The sequence below is a fragment of the Elgaria multicarinata genome, chromosome 13 (genome assembly GCF_023053635.1).
Source record: "Elgaria multicarinata webbii isolate HBS135686 ecotype San Diego chromosome 13, rElgMul1.1.pri, whole genome shotgun sequence".
NCBI classification, from domain to species: domain Eukaryota; kingdom Metazoa; phylum Chordata; class Lepidosauria; order Squamata; family Anguidae; genus Elgaria; species Elgaria multicarinata.
In genome coordinates, this window is record NC_086183.1 from 27,093,281 (window position 1) to 27,107,031 (window position 13,751).

At 44.8% G+C, this 13,751-nt stretch overlaps 1 protein-coding gene across 1 annotated transcript; it reads left to right on the top strand.

Annotated features, from left to right (window-relative positions):
• Positions 1–3,176: 3,176 nt before the first annotated feature.
• LOC134408411 (phospholipase A2 inhibitor and Ly6/PLAUR domain-containing protein-like) lies at positions 3,177–6,225 on the top strand. The gene is made up of 3 exons (XM_063140668.1): positions 3,177–3,294; positions 5,200–5,343; positions 6,071–6,225. The coding sequence occupies exons 1-3, from the start codon at positions 3,177–3,179 to the stop codon at positions 6,223–6,225; spliced, it is 417 nt and encodes a 138-aa protein (XP_062996738.1).
• The last annotated feature ends 7,526 nt before the right edge of the window (positions 6,226–13,751 follow it).

Genomic DNA, 13,751 nt, shown 5'->3' on the forward strand with positions numbered 1-13,751 from the left:
ACAAATGAGGGGTCACCTTAGAAGAGAAGTTGCTGTGGAATCCTACAAAATTGCATTTCCTGTTATTGCCTAGCTCCGGGCAACCAGGCATGTGCCAGAGGGGACCAAACTGCTGGGAAGAGGTGATGTGATGTGTAATTTGAAGATGTTTTCTCATAACCCACCAAACCGCTGTCGTCTGCTCTACGGGTTGCTGCCTTCTATAAATTCCTCTGAAGACTTCCATTCCTCCTGTGGCTACCTTAGAGTATCTATCTGGGCATTGAGCTTTCCAGCACTATGAAGGTTTTCCTGTGCACGTTCTTCCTCCTGGTTCTCCTACCTAAAGGTTGGTACAACCTAGAACTCCTCGGCTGTTTTTCTCCTATCTGGAAAGGGAAAATGTAGATGCAGGGCTGGCCCTACCGTTAGGCATAGTAAGGCAGTTGCTTCAGGTGGCAAATGCTGGGAGATGTCAACATGGTGTATGAGGAGAAAGCTGTGTGCCACAGGGCCCAGCTTGTACTCCCTAAGCTAGCCTGACACCTTGACGTATGGTGGAGGTCACTGTCCCATCACAGGTGTTGAAGAAGGATTCAACTCCCAGTCTAGTTGGCTTTTGAATATAGAATAGAAGGGACGCATCACCTTGCTCTATGTCCCAAGCAGCAAAATGCCTTGAGCCAGCCCTGTGCAATGGCCTGGAACACATGAAGAAGCCAGAATTGTGGATTCTTCAAAAGGAGAGGAGATTAGAGCAGGAGGACATGAGCGTTGATACTTCTGGATTCTTTGAGAAGGCGAATTCAGTAGGCCAATTTTGGAGCTGGGAGTCAGAACCTCCAAATAGGCGTATGAAGGGAGCTTTCCCTTAGACCAGAGTTCCCCAACCTGGTACCCTCCAGATGTTTTGGACTTCATTCAGCTCCAGCCAACACGGACAATGGTCAGGAATGCAGGAGTTGCAGTTGAAAACATCTGGAGGGTACCAGGTTGGGCAAAAGGAAAATCTGGATGTACTTTAGATCAATAGGTGCTTTTGCGGTAGATCAGCAAGGATTTCCAACTGCCTGTTTCCAACTATAATAAAATGACTCTGCATCACCATCCTAAATTATACTGCTAAAATGAAGACTGCTTAGAGTGACCTGAGTGGATATTTGTGATCTCCGTTCAGTTCTTGTAATCAAAACAAATTCCTGGACTCAGAATTCTTTAATTCTAAGTTGATGCCTTTTGCACCAGGCTCCAGTTGGGGGATCTTGGGGATCTTGGGGAAGTAAGCTATACTAAACAGGGGGACCAGGTGATCCCCAATAGCACAGCCATCCTGTTTCCCAAAGTAAACACTGTGGAAGTGTGCTCTAACTACAACTAAAGATACAGGTGTTGCTGACCAGGTTTGTTGTGTGAACTGGGTAGATGCAGGAGCATGCCCCTTTGCTATGAAGCTTGCTGGGTGATCTTAGGCCTCTCTTGCTCTATCAGTCCTACCTGGCAGGGTTGTTGTGAGGATTAAATGGGAAGAAACATGGACGATGGCATAAAGGCAGGGGGGTGCGTGCATGTGTTCATTTTTACAACCATTTATTTTCTCATCTGCAGCAATTTCTCTGAAATGTGCTTTGTGCTTTAATGATGAAAAAACTTGCTTAAAGACAAGAATCCAGAAATGCAAGTCCCAGGAGGATACCTGCATTTCTGGTGTCACAGGATACACCCAGGGTAAGTGAGGAGTGTTTTCGGCATAGATGACAGTTATATTACTTGATCCCAGCTGGTAGACCAGGGGTGGGGAACCTCAGGGGGCCAAATCCAGCTCTCTGTTGTCCCTCAAATAACCATGACTCCTTCCTCTTTCTCTCAAACACACTTTGTTTGGTGGCTTCCCAGTTTTCGTGCAATTGTTCCCCCTTTCTAAAAGGTTGACATCCATCTCCGAAGGCTTAGTTACCATGAGTAAGTCTATTAAACTACCACAAGTTGGGTTGTTTTGTAATTTTGGTCCCGCCCTCTTGCCTTTGGCTCCGCCCACCACTGCAATGTGGTCCCCGAGAGTTTCTAAAACTGGAAATTGGCCCTCATGCTCAAAGAGGCTGCCCAACCCCTGGAGTAGATGAGATAGGGCTTCGTAGATCAAGCCCCATGGTCTTCAATGGCGTTTATTTCCTAGCTGTCTAGTATTGCAGCCTTGGACTGCAAGTCAAGGCAGGCCGAGACAAAGAAGGCAAGGAGAAGCAGAAAGGCAGAAAGTGGTAGAACCATAGAAAGGTAGAGTTGGAAGGGGCCTATAAGGCCATCGAGTCCAACCCCCTGCTCAATGCAGGAATCCACCTTAAAGCATCCCTGACGGTTGTCCAGCTGCTTCTTGAATGCCTCTAGTGTGGGAGAGCCCGCAAACTCCCTAGGTCATTGGTTCCATTGTCATACTGCTCTAACAGTCAGGACGTTTTTCCTGATGTCCAGCCGGAATCTGGCTTCCTGTAACTTGAGCCCATTATTCCATGTCCTGCACTCTGGAATGATCGAGAAGAGATCTGAGCCCTCCTCTGTATGACAACCTTTCAGACACTATCAGGCATACTTTCATTACAAGCGAGACGAACATTACGGTGGGATGTGGGAGAGGGCTTTCTCTGTGGTGGCCCCCCGGTTGTGGAATACCCTCCCCTTGGAGGCCCGACTGGCACCATCGTTGGCTTCATTTAACCACCAAGCAAAAACATGGCTTCTTATCAAAGCCTTTGAGAGCTAAATTCTCTATAGTTGCACATAGTTTACACTGCTTTTATTGCTTTTTTAAAAAAATTCTACTGGTTTTAATTTGTTAATAATTTAATACTTTTTAGCTGTGCATATTATTTATTTTTACATTGTTCTGATTTATCTGTATGCCGCCCTGAGATCCCAGTGATATAGGGTGGGATACAAATGTTTTAATAAATAAATAAGTTTGTTCCACAGGGCAGGGATGCTCTGCTTAGGAAGCAAGGAGTTTATTTATTTAATTTATTTATTACATTTATATACCTCCCCATAGCCAAAACTCCCTGGGCTCTCAGGATGAGACATCAGGCTGCCCACGAGGCTGGAAATAGATAAGAGCCATGGTCCTCTCTCTCTTTCCGGGTCCAAAGAGGTCTCTTTCATTTATTTTCACAGATGGTAAGCCAGAATTTAGCTCCTTCAAGTCATGCATGGAATCGAAATACTGTCACGCCAACTATTCCAGCGTTACTGTGGAGGAAGGCAAGTACAGCCATACTAAGGCCACTTGTTGCAAGAAAGATTTGTGCAACAACGTCACTGTCAAATGTAAGTACATATCATTGTTGCTGATTATTGTTCTGGGGTTGCAGGGTAGGCACCTGTCAAGAGCCAACACCCCAGCAGGGCTAACTTATTATATTATAAGTTATAATATAATAATAACTTCGGTTATTAAACTGCCCAGAGAGCTTCGGCTATTGGGCGGTATAAAAATGTAATAAATAAATAAATAAATAAATAAAATTATGGCTATTGCTAAAACTGTATTTTGATTGTATTTTTGTTGCTTTCAGAAATGGTTAACATCTGCATTTTTGGTATTATATTATATATTATATTAATTAATTTATTATTTATTTATTGCATTTCTATACCACCCAATAGCCGGAGCTCTCTGGGCAGTTTACAAATTTAAGACAATTCAAGTATAAAACAATAGTATAAAACGATAATATAAAATACTATATAAAAGCTCAACCAGATAAAAACAGCAGCAATGCAAAATTACAAATTTAAAACACCAAGTTAAAATTTATTTTAATAAAAAGGTCTTCACCTGGCGTCTAAAGGCATATAATGTAGGTGCCAAGCGAACCTTTTTAGAGAGCTCATTCCACAGCCAGGGTGCCACAGCAGAGAAGGCCCTCCTCCTGGTAGCCACCTGCCTCACTTCTTTTGGCAGGGGCTCGCGGAGAAGGACCCCTGAGGATGGCCTATGCAAAATTGTGTCCTCTTTTCTGGCGAGGCATAAGTGGCGACCATGGAAAAAGGGCATGCAACATGAGGAAAAGCTTAATATGCCCCTTGATAGGAATATTTCACTCCTGAAAGGGTTAATGGGATAAAGGATATCTTTAAAAAATAAAACTATGGGTTGCTTGGGTGGATGACAAGCATCAGTGACATTGATTTCGGTGGGTCTGCTCTAAGTACGACTTAAGTCTTGAGTCCAAGCAAGTATGGATCAGACTTGGCTCCCAAAATCATACAACTCTCTGTCACTCTGTCCACATGAATCCTCTTCTTCAAATCCCTATATTGGCTTCCTGCCTAGTCCCAGATCCAACACAAACTCCTTGTCCTTAATTTCAAAGTTCTCTGAGGCTTAATCTACACCAAGCAGGATATTGCACTATGGTAAGAAAGCAGTATATAAAAGGCAGAAGCCACACTAAGCAGGATATAGCAGTATGAAAGCGGTATATGGTATGTGTCAATGCCCCCCAACAGTTGTCAGTGCACTTCAATACTGCTATAAAGCAGTAGTGTGGCTCCTGCCTTTTATATATGGCTTTCATACTGCTTTCATAGTGCAATATCCTGCTTGGTGTAGATGAGGCCTGAGACCTTGTTCCCGATCCCTCCCCCACCAGACTTATCTCTCAATACACCCATGCCAATGATTTTCACCCCTCCAGCTCCACCATCTGCCACCCTTCAAAAGTCTCCTGCCCCCCCACCCCAAACACCCTTCCTTTTCTCCCTTGCTGCTCCTATGTGTTTGAATCACTGTATATTGCCACCTCTCTTACTCAAGCATTTCTACATGAGGCTTTTATTCCACATTCATAATTCCTCCCTTACAGTAATTTGAGAGTCCTTTACATGACGTCATCCTCTTCCAGTGCTTTTCCTGTGCTTTGCAGCCCGTATCATGTTTTTTCCCCTAATTAAGAAAGATGTTATTTTTCTCAACGGCATTATTGAGGCCTCGTGTATTGGCACAACTCCACTATATTACAGCACCACCTAGAGGTTGTGTAATGGAAGTTATAGAAAGTCAGAGAAAGAAAAAACCGGGGGGGGGGGAGCACGTGTGAAGGGGTCAAGCTTATTCCACTTTGCCTTCAGCCACAGCAGTGGAATGCAGCCTACAACAGCTTCACTGAAATGGAATTTGACCTTTTAGAGAATGCTTCATGTATGGCTACTCCTTTTTGTTTTTCTCAGTGCCTCCCAAGAACACAGTTCGCAATGGGCTGCAATGCCCATCCTGCTTCTCCATCAATTCAGACCACTGCGATGCCAAGAAGGCAGTCAAATGCACCCACAATGAAAATCGCTGCATTTACTTTGTCAGTACAATCACTGTAGGTGAGTTGGAAAAACAGGGTTGGCCCAATGATGGTGAGGCATCTGCCTTGTGAATGAGATACCCATCAGAGCTTGGAGAAGGGGACCCCTCTGAGGAGAGAGGACAGGTGTGTGGGACAAAGAGCTAAGTTTCCAGGTAGGGTTTACTGAAAATGTGGGGTGCAGCTTAGGAGGCTGGAGAACCTCTACCTTCTGGGGAGTGCCTCTCTGCCTCCACTTTCATATCTGTAAATAAGTCACAAACATTATGACGACACTGATGCCATCTGTGTTCAGTTGAGTTCTGGCCCCATTCAGAAGACACTTCAAACCATGGCTTTAACCATGGTGGTTAAGCCAGAAAGCCAAGCTGTGTTCAGAAGACACCTTAAACCACGGCTTTAACCATAGTGAATAAAGCAAAAAAAAAGCCATGTTATAGTTAAAGCCATGGTTTAAGGTGTCTTCTGAACGGGCCCTATGAGAGGTCCATCCAAGGAATGAGACCTTCTCTTGTCAGCTAAAGCCTGCTAAAATCTACTCAATGTGTTAGGCTTCATGGGTCTCTTAGCAGCATTTTGGAACTCTGTGAAGTCCGTATTTCTGCTCACTAACAAACTCACTATGACATCTCATGTAAAAGGAAGTAAACCTGGTAGCAGCGCTTCAATTTCTCGCTGCTGCAGGGAGGATGCAAGATGTCTTTCAAAACACTTGTGTGGACACTCACATTGTTCTTTCCTTACAGGTGGCTTCCAGAACACCACTGCTTTGAAAGGTTGTGCAACAGAGGCCAGCTGTGCTACCAAGCCTGGAGTGATCGTGCTGGATGATGGCTTTTATGTGAACAACATCACGCGGTTGGATTGCACTCCAGCCGCACCATCCCCTACTAAGGGCTAGAGATGGGAGAAAGGAAAGCCCTGCACTCTGTAGAATCCCTGCCACTTCTGGAAGTGGAGGACAGTGGCTGGGATGCCTATTGGTTAGAACAGGGTCTGGGATCCAAACCAGGATGCCTGGACCACCTTTTTGGTGTAAGAATATGGAATGTGAAATAACAGAGCGAAGAGGCAGGAAAACTGGAATATACGTCTGATTTAATTTTCATTGAATCATGACCAAAAATAAACAGACACGGAAAATGTCATTTGTCTGTGATCTTTTCTCTCTTTTTTTCTGATAACACTTCCTTGTTGAGCAGAGAATTAAATGCTGCTCGGTATGGAATTAATAATATTGTTACTGTAATATGGGATGCAAAAAAGGCCATTCAAAAAACCAGGTATACATGCTAGCCCAATTTCTAGGGGAGTGGCCACTTTGATCTATTCCAGCAAGAACAACAAATAGTCTTGTGGTGTCTTACATTTGTCCAAGGGGAAGTTTACTGGCGGACAATCTAGCAGTATTATAAGTGCTGTGTGGAAGCTCTGCTTTAATTCTGCTTTGAGTTCACTGCAGAAAAGCAATGCTACACTTGCACTAAAGGGCTCTAGTGTAGAAACATCCTAGTATTATATTGTATTTAATGTTGTTCCCTGCCTCGATCCAGAGGGAGAGTTGGGTAAGAAATTATTATTATTATTATTATTATTATTATTATTATTATTATTATTATTATTAAATCCAATTCATTAGTTGCATCTGTAATGACTGAGCACAGTTTTCTGTGACCTGTTAATACTGAATTTATCATGGCCTCAAGCCAGGACAAAGAGAGCTCACAGATTGTACAGCAGAAAGCTTTATTAGAACTAAGGGTAGAGTAAATACATGGGAAGAATAAGCAAGAATACTTTGAAAACATATATAGCATAAAAAAACCCAGTAATGTAAACACGTAACACTTTGTCTCCCTCTTGGAATACCCGCTGCCGCGTCCTTACATTGTACCACCTCTTCTGTGCCTCTTGGGTCGCCTTCCCCACTTCTCTCAAAACATTTTGTAGGTCCTGCATATAAGCTACCACAGAGGTGGGTGGCAGCCATTTTAAGAGGTGCCGAAAGTTTACAAACGTTCACAAAGATTTTGCAGGGAGGAGATGTACTTTGATGGAAGCTGCAGCTGTGCTTTTGAAACCTTCCCATCCCCATTAAACCTTTGTTTACCTGCTGCCATGAATGGCCATAGTAGTAAAGCTCCATTCCATGGCCCTATTCTCTTCCCGCCCCACACACCTCTTGGAGTGACCCTATGTCAGGACCTGACATTGTTCCAAGGGGGTTTCTGGGGGGGGGGGAAATGGTGGGCCCCATTTCTTTCCCAGATATCCTGTTGTCATGGTGCTGTTCTAAGGTGGATTACGGAAGGAAAAATGGCGGCAGCTGGGAAGAGGTCTACTATTGCCACTGCTGGAAAGGACTGCTCACAGGAGCTGCCAGTGACAATGGCAAATGTGTGGCATTTTCAAATGTGTAAAAGAACCCAGCATATTCACTGAGCAGGGGTAGAACTTTCTGAAGTTCAGAAAAATGGATTAACTACTAAACTGTAAGAGCAGTTCAGAAATAAAATACTTTCCTTTTCAGTGATCTTAATCTTTGGGCATGTCTAGACATGATGCACAGGGAATCCCAGGGTCAGGAAGGGATGATCCCTCCTGTGTCCCAGGATATGGCCCTACAGTTTAATTTCAGTTTTTCCCACAGTCTCGGGCTTGTCCAAGACCGTGGGACATGTGGGCACCCATCCCGTTTTCATCCTGACTCCTCGTGAGTAACCACAAGGAGCCAGGAGCCAGTCATGGGGCAGAGAGCTCTGTGCCCTTTGGGGGTGGGGTGGGGGAGCAGGAGGGGTTGTTTTTTAAAAAAAAAACACTTACATTTTGTGCAGGAACACTCCGGCGCTCTTTTCTGATTAAAAAAACAGAACTGTGGGAATGGCGTCCTCTTCCCCCTGGGACATCGCACACATGTGTAGACGAGGGGGACGATCTTGCAATCATAAAATTACAAGATCATATCCCTCTACCCCCATCATCTAGACATGCCCTTTGTTTTACAAAGAAGTAGAGAGACTTTAGGTTTTTTTAAAAAAAAAAGCTAATGTATAGAATGCCTTTTGTTTTTTTAAATAGCTTACAAAATCTGAGCCTGAAGTGAAGTTTTAAGAGTGAACAAGGAAGTGCAGCTAGCAAGATCAATGTTTCTGCCACCACCACCACACTTGAAGCTCTTGGCAGCTAGAGCTAGGTGGCAAAGGCAAAATACATCTCTTGCATACACACATTCACACACCAAGATATCTGTATCTTTTTTTCTTTCTTCTTTCTACAAAAAGCTGACAGGTGTAAACCTGCGAGCAAAGGAGGAAACAGAAGTTAGAGGGAAATTAAACAGTTCTTTGCTTGGCTTCATGAATCCCTCCTCCAAAGAAGGTTGGTGCCAGGTAGGGATGTACAGATTGTGTAAAATCCATCCTGTTTGTATTTCACAGATTGTATTTCATTCTATCGATAGAATTGGATTTTTGCATTTTCTATTTTTTTGCAAATTCATACATTTGCAAATTCGCCCCTGCAGAAATGCACAGATCCCCCAAATATGCAAATCCTCCCAAAATGTGCATTTTCACTCTTTATCCTGTGGGGAAGAATGTGCATTTTTGGCTGAGATAGAGAGAGAGATTTTTTCTATTAATAAATTGGTGCAAATTTCAGGAAAGTTAGCGAAATGTTCTACAAGTCCATAGAATCCACCCAACTGAGTAGAAGCAGGTCCACTGCAGAATCAATCAGTCAGATTAATAAAAATCTTAGCTCTTTGGATTCTGGTTCAAATTTCTTCGACATCCCTAGTACCAGGCATACTCATGAAAATAAAAAATATCATGTCCTAATGTTCCTGTCCATACAATACCATGTCTTGAGGGAATGATTGGGCATATGCCTGTCAATTATGAAGCAGAGCACAGAAAATGGCCTTGAATGCAAGAATCCATTGGCTTCTGCAGAGTTATTTAAAATATTTTTATCCTAGTTCTCAACTAAAAAAGCTTCCCGAGTGGCTTCACCTAACCAGTAAAACCAGTCTCTGCCCACAGGCCTGCAATCCAAAAAGTTATGACACACAAGGAGAAAGGGATAGGAAGAGAAGAGGGGGGGGAATTACATTGTCTTTCAGCAGGGCTGGTGGAATAGCTTCTCTTCCATTGAGCATGGGGTTGGACTCAATGGCCTTATCAGCCCCTTCCAACTCAACTATTCTATGGCCATGGCTAGACTTGCCAATATCCCAGGTATCACCCTGGGATTTCAGGGGAAGGGAGGGATGATCCCTCCCTTGTCCTGGGATATCGGCAGGGCCTTTTAGTCCATGTGGCCAGGCATTGCAGTTTTATCCCGGCTCCTCACGAGTAACCACGAGGAGCCAGGAACCGCACAAGGGGCGCAGAGCTCCTCAGGAGCTCCTTCCCCTTTAAAAACAAAACCAAAATGGTGGCCACTACATCCTCCTCCACCCAGGATGTTGCATGCCATATGTGGACAGAAGGTGAGATCTCGCGATCACAAAATCACGAGATCCTTTCCCCTCCGTCACGTTAGACCACTAGGTCTAGCCATGGTCTCTGATTCTCATTTCCCTCTGTGCAGCCTATTAGAATGGCTGCCAGGGGTGACAACTGAGGGAGGAGAAGCCTTCGTGCAGGAGGTCTTTCCAATTATGGGGATCGCAAATTCCATTACAATAAGAATAAGCTTTGTGGTCCTCACGATTTTGGAGAACGTTTGACAATGAGGACAGAAGTAGTACTTGTTCATCGGCTGCAGCTTTTTTTTTTGCCTTTAAAGCTCTGGCATTTCTGCAATGATCCTGCTGGGCCCAACCTCTCCCTAGCAGCCCTATCTTCTCTGCAGAACAAAGGAACACACAAAAGAACTTTGAGCACTTGCCACTTTATTGTAAAAAAAGAAAAAGGAAAAAACCAAACAAACCAGCAACCCTGTCAATAGAACAGGCTGAAAGCTGCTTCCTTCTTTCCTAGAACAATATGAATTGTTATTACTAGTATTATCACATAGACAATGATGACTTTTGCAAATGTCAGCCAAAATTTAGGCGTCAATATGCGTGGAGAACAGCCTTGGCTGTTTCAGGAAAGGGGAGGGAAAGGAGACGCAGAAGGTGGTAGGAGACTGCCCTAGGTCAAGGTCAAAAGGAACATGACCTTGCCACTCCTAAGAAATCAGAAAAGGGATTTGGGTTTTACAGTGCAACTTGAGTAGGAATGGACAGCATTTGACCCTCCAGATGTTTTGACCCCCCCCACTCCCATCATCATCATTGTTTATCATCATCATCATCATCATCTACAATATTTATATACTGCTCAATTATCTAACACAGATTCAAGAGCGGTGAACATAGTTACAAACAGTAAAAGAAAGAGGATTTAAATAGCAAATTTAAATAGTTCAATTTAAAAACAAAGGGATCAGAAAAACAGTGACTAGTCAGTTGAGGAAGGCTTCTTGAAACAGAGTTGTTTTCAGGAGGCACCGGAAGCAGACTAGTGTTGGTGCCTGCCTGACCTCCAGGGGCAGAGAGTTCCACAGGGAAGGGGCCACCACACTAAAGGCTCTTCTCCTCAAGGACTCCAATCGGGCCACAAGTCCACGTGGAACCACCAGGAGCAGGCCCTCCGATGACCTCAGTGATTGGGTAGGATGGTAACAGAGAAGTCACTCTCTCAGATATACTGCTCCCAAGTTGTTTAGGGCTTTGTCCACTAGTACCAAAACCTTAAACCTGGCCCAGTAGCTAGTGCAATTCCCTCAGCAAAAGAGTTATATGCTGGAAAGAGGCAGCTTCTGACAACAGCCGAGCTGCTGTGTTCTGCACTAGCTCCAGTCTTGAAGTATTGGCTATGCTGACTAGGGCTGATGGATTTTGTAGGCCAAAATATCTGGAATTGTCAACTGCAGAATACAGCAACGTACAAGTGCTCCCATTCACCTAACATGAGATTGCATTGATTGCTGGCTGATACAGAAGTGATCTGGGAGAGTCGTGCTTTTAGGGGCTAATAGATTGGGAGATCTCATCATTAACTAATGTTTCACAAAGATTTTTGGGGGGGTAGGGCTCATGGGTATTATAAGCCAAAACATCTGGAGAGTCACCAGTTGCCCACCTCTGGGATAAAGACAGTGGAGGTCGGTGGCTCCGATATCAGTGGGCCGGTGAGTGCACTCTGGGTTCCAGTCAGAACTCTAAAGGAGCTCTCCAAGGTGCAGAAGCTATAGAGGAACAGGAAAGTTGTTGGATGCAGACTTAATCATACAGTACAGCTACTGAAATCAATGGGGCTTAACTAGCCACAACTTGGGTCCCATTTATTTCAATGAGTCTACTCTAATTGGGAGTTGGTGTTGGAGTCACCCAGGCTTTTGGCCCTGGGTGACTTCAACATCCCTTTCTGGAATGGTTTGTCAGGTGCAGCTCAGGAGTTCATGGCATCCATGACAAACATGGGCCTATCCCAATTGATCTCTGGACCCACACATTCAGCAAGTCGCACCCTCAATGTTGTTTTCAGTTACGAACAGACAGATCTGTGGGTGGAGGTGATAAATACCTCTTCGTTGTCATGGACAGACCATTTTCTGGTCAGGGTTAATATCATGGCTGCCATCCGCCCCTGCAGGGGCGGCGGACCTATTAAGATGGTCTGCCCTCGAAGGCTGATGGATCCTTTTGGATTCCAGAAAGCCTTAAAGGGTGCTATGGCTGGTATTGTCGACGATCCTGTTGAAGCCCTGGTCAATAGATGGAATCAAGACCTAACTAGGGCTATTGACACGATTGCCCCCAAACGTCCTCTCCGACCTGCTTCCAATCAGGCACCTTGGTACACAGAAGATCTCAGGAAGTTGAAGCAGGAAGGTCGACGACTAGAGCGCCGATGAAGGAAAACTCGTCTCATATCCGACAAGGCACGTCATAGAGAACATCTTCATTCCTATGGGGTGGCAATATGTGCACGAAGAAAGCTTTCTTCTCTGACCGCATTGCGTCTGCGAATTCACGTCCAGCAGAACTGTTTAGGGTGGTGAGGGGTCTAACTCAGGCACCTCCTCCCCTGAACCCAGTTTTAGAGCCTTCGGTAGTTCACTGTGATGCATTTAATAATCATTTCACAGAGAAAATCTCTCGGATAAGAGCCAATTTAGATGCCGTCGTTATAACAGAAGCTGAAGCTGAAGTGTCCAGCAAATCCATGAGTAGGATTACACTGGATCAGTTTCAGTTGGTGAGTACTGATGATGTGGACAAGCTGCTTGGACGAGTAAGGAAGACAACTTGTCCTCTCGATCCCTGTCCTTCTTGGCTGGTCGCCCAGGAAGGAGATGCAGTTAAACTACAACATATTGTTAATGCATCTCTCAGGGAGGGGAGTTTTCCACCATGTTTAAAAGAAGCAGTGGTACGGCCGCTTCTCAAAAAGCCCTCCCTGGATCCCCTGGACCTAAATAATTATAGACCAGTATCAAATCTTACATTTTTGGGCAAGGTGATTGAGAGGGCAGTTGCCTTCCAACTTCAAGCAGTTTTGGATGATACAGATTTTCCAGATCCATTTCAAACCAGCTTTAGGGCAGGATACGGAGTTGAGACAGCTATGGTCGCCTTAGTGGATGATCTCCGCATGAGTATTGACAGGGGGAGCGTGTCCCTGCTGGTACTTTTGGACCTTTCAGCAGCTTTCGATACCATCGACCATGGTATCCTTCTGGAACACCTGAGGGGTTTGGGAATCGGGGGCACTGTGCTCCAGTGGTTCCGGTCCTCCCTCTCAGGTAGATTCCAGATGGTGATGCTTGGGGATAGTTGCTCCTCAAAAAAGGAGCTGTTGTATGGCGTACCACAAGATGCCATCCTATCCCCAATGCTGTTTAACATCTACATGAAACCACTGGGAGAGATCATCCAGAGGCATGGGGCGGGGTGCTATCAGTATGCTGATGACACCCAAATATATTTCTTGATGCCTTCAATAACAGCGTCAGCTAAGGATAGTGAGTCTCGTCTGAATGAATGCTTGGAGGCAGTAATGGGCTGGATGAGGAAAAACAAACTGAAGCTGAATCCAGACAAAACAGAGGTGCTTGCTGTCAAGGGCTCTGACCTAGGTTTGGAGGTGTGTCAGCCAGTTCTGGATGGGGCTACACTCCCCCTGAAAGACTGTGTTCACAGTTTGGGGGTGCTCCTAGATCCGTCACTCCAAATGACAGCCCAGATGGATGCAACGGCCAGGAGTGCCTACTATCAGCTTCGGCTGATACGCCAGCTGTGCCCCTTCTTAGAAGACCTAAAGACAGTAGTGCATGCGCTGGTAACCTCAAGGCTTGACTTCTGCAATGTGCTCTACATAGGGCTACCATTGTACCTAGTTCAGAAACTTCAACTAGTTCAAAATATGGCAG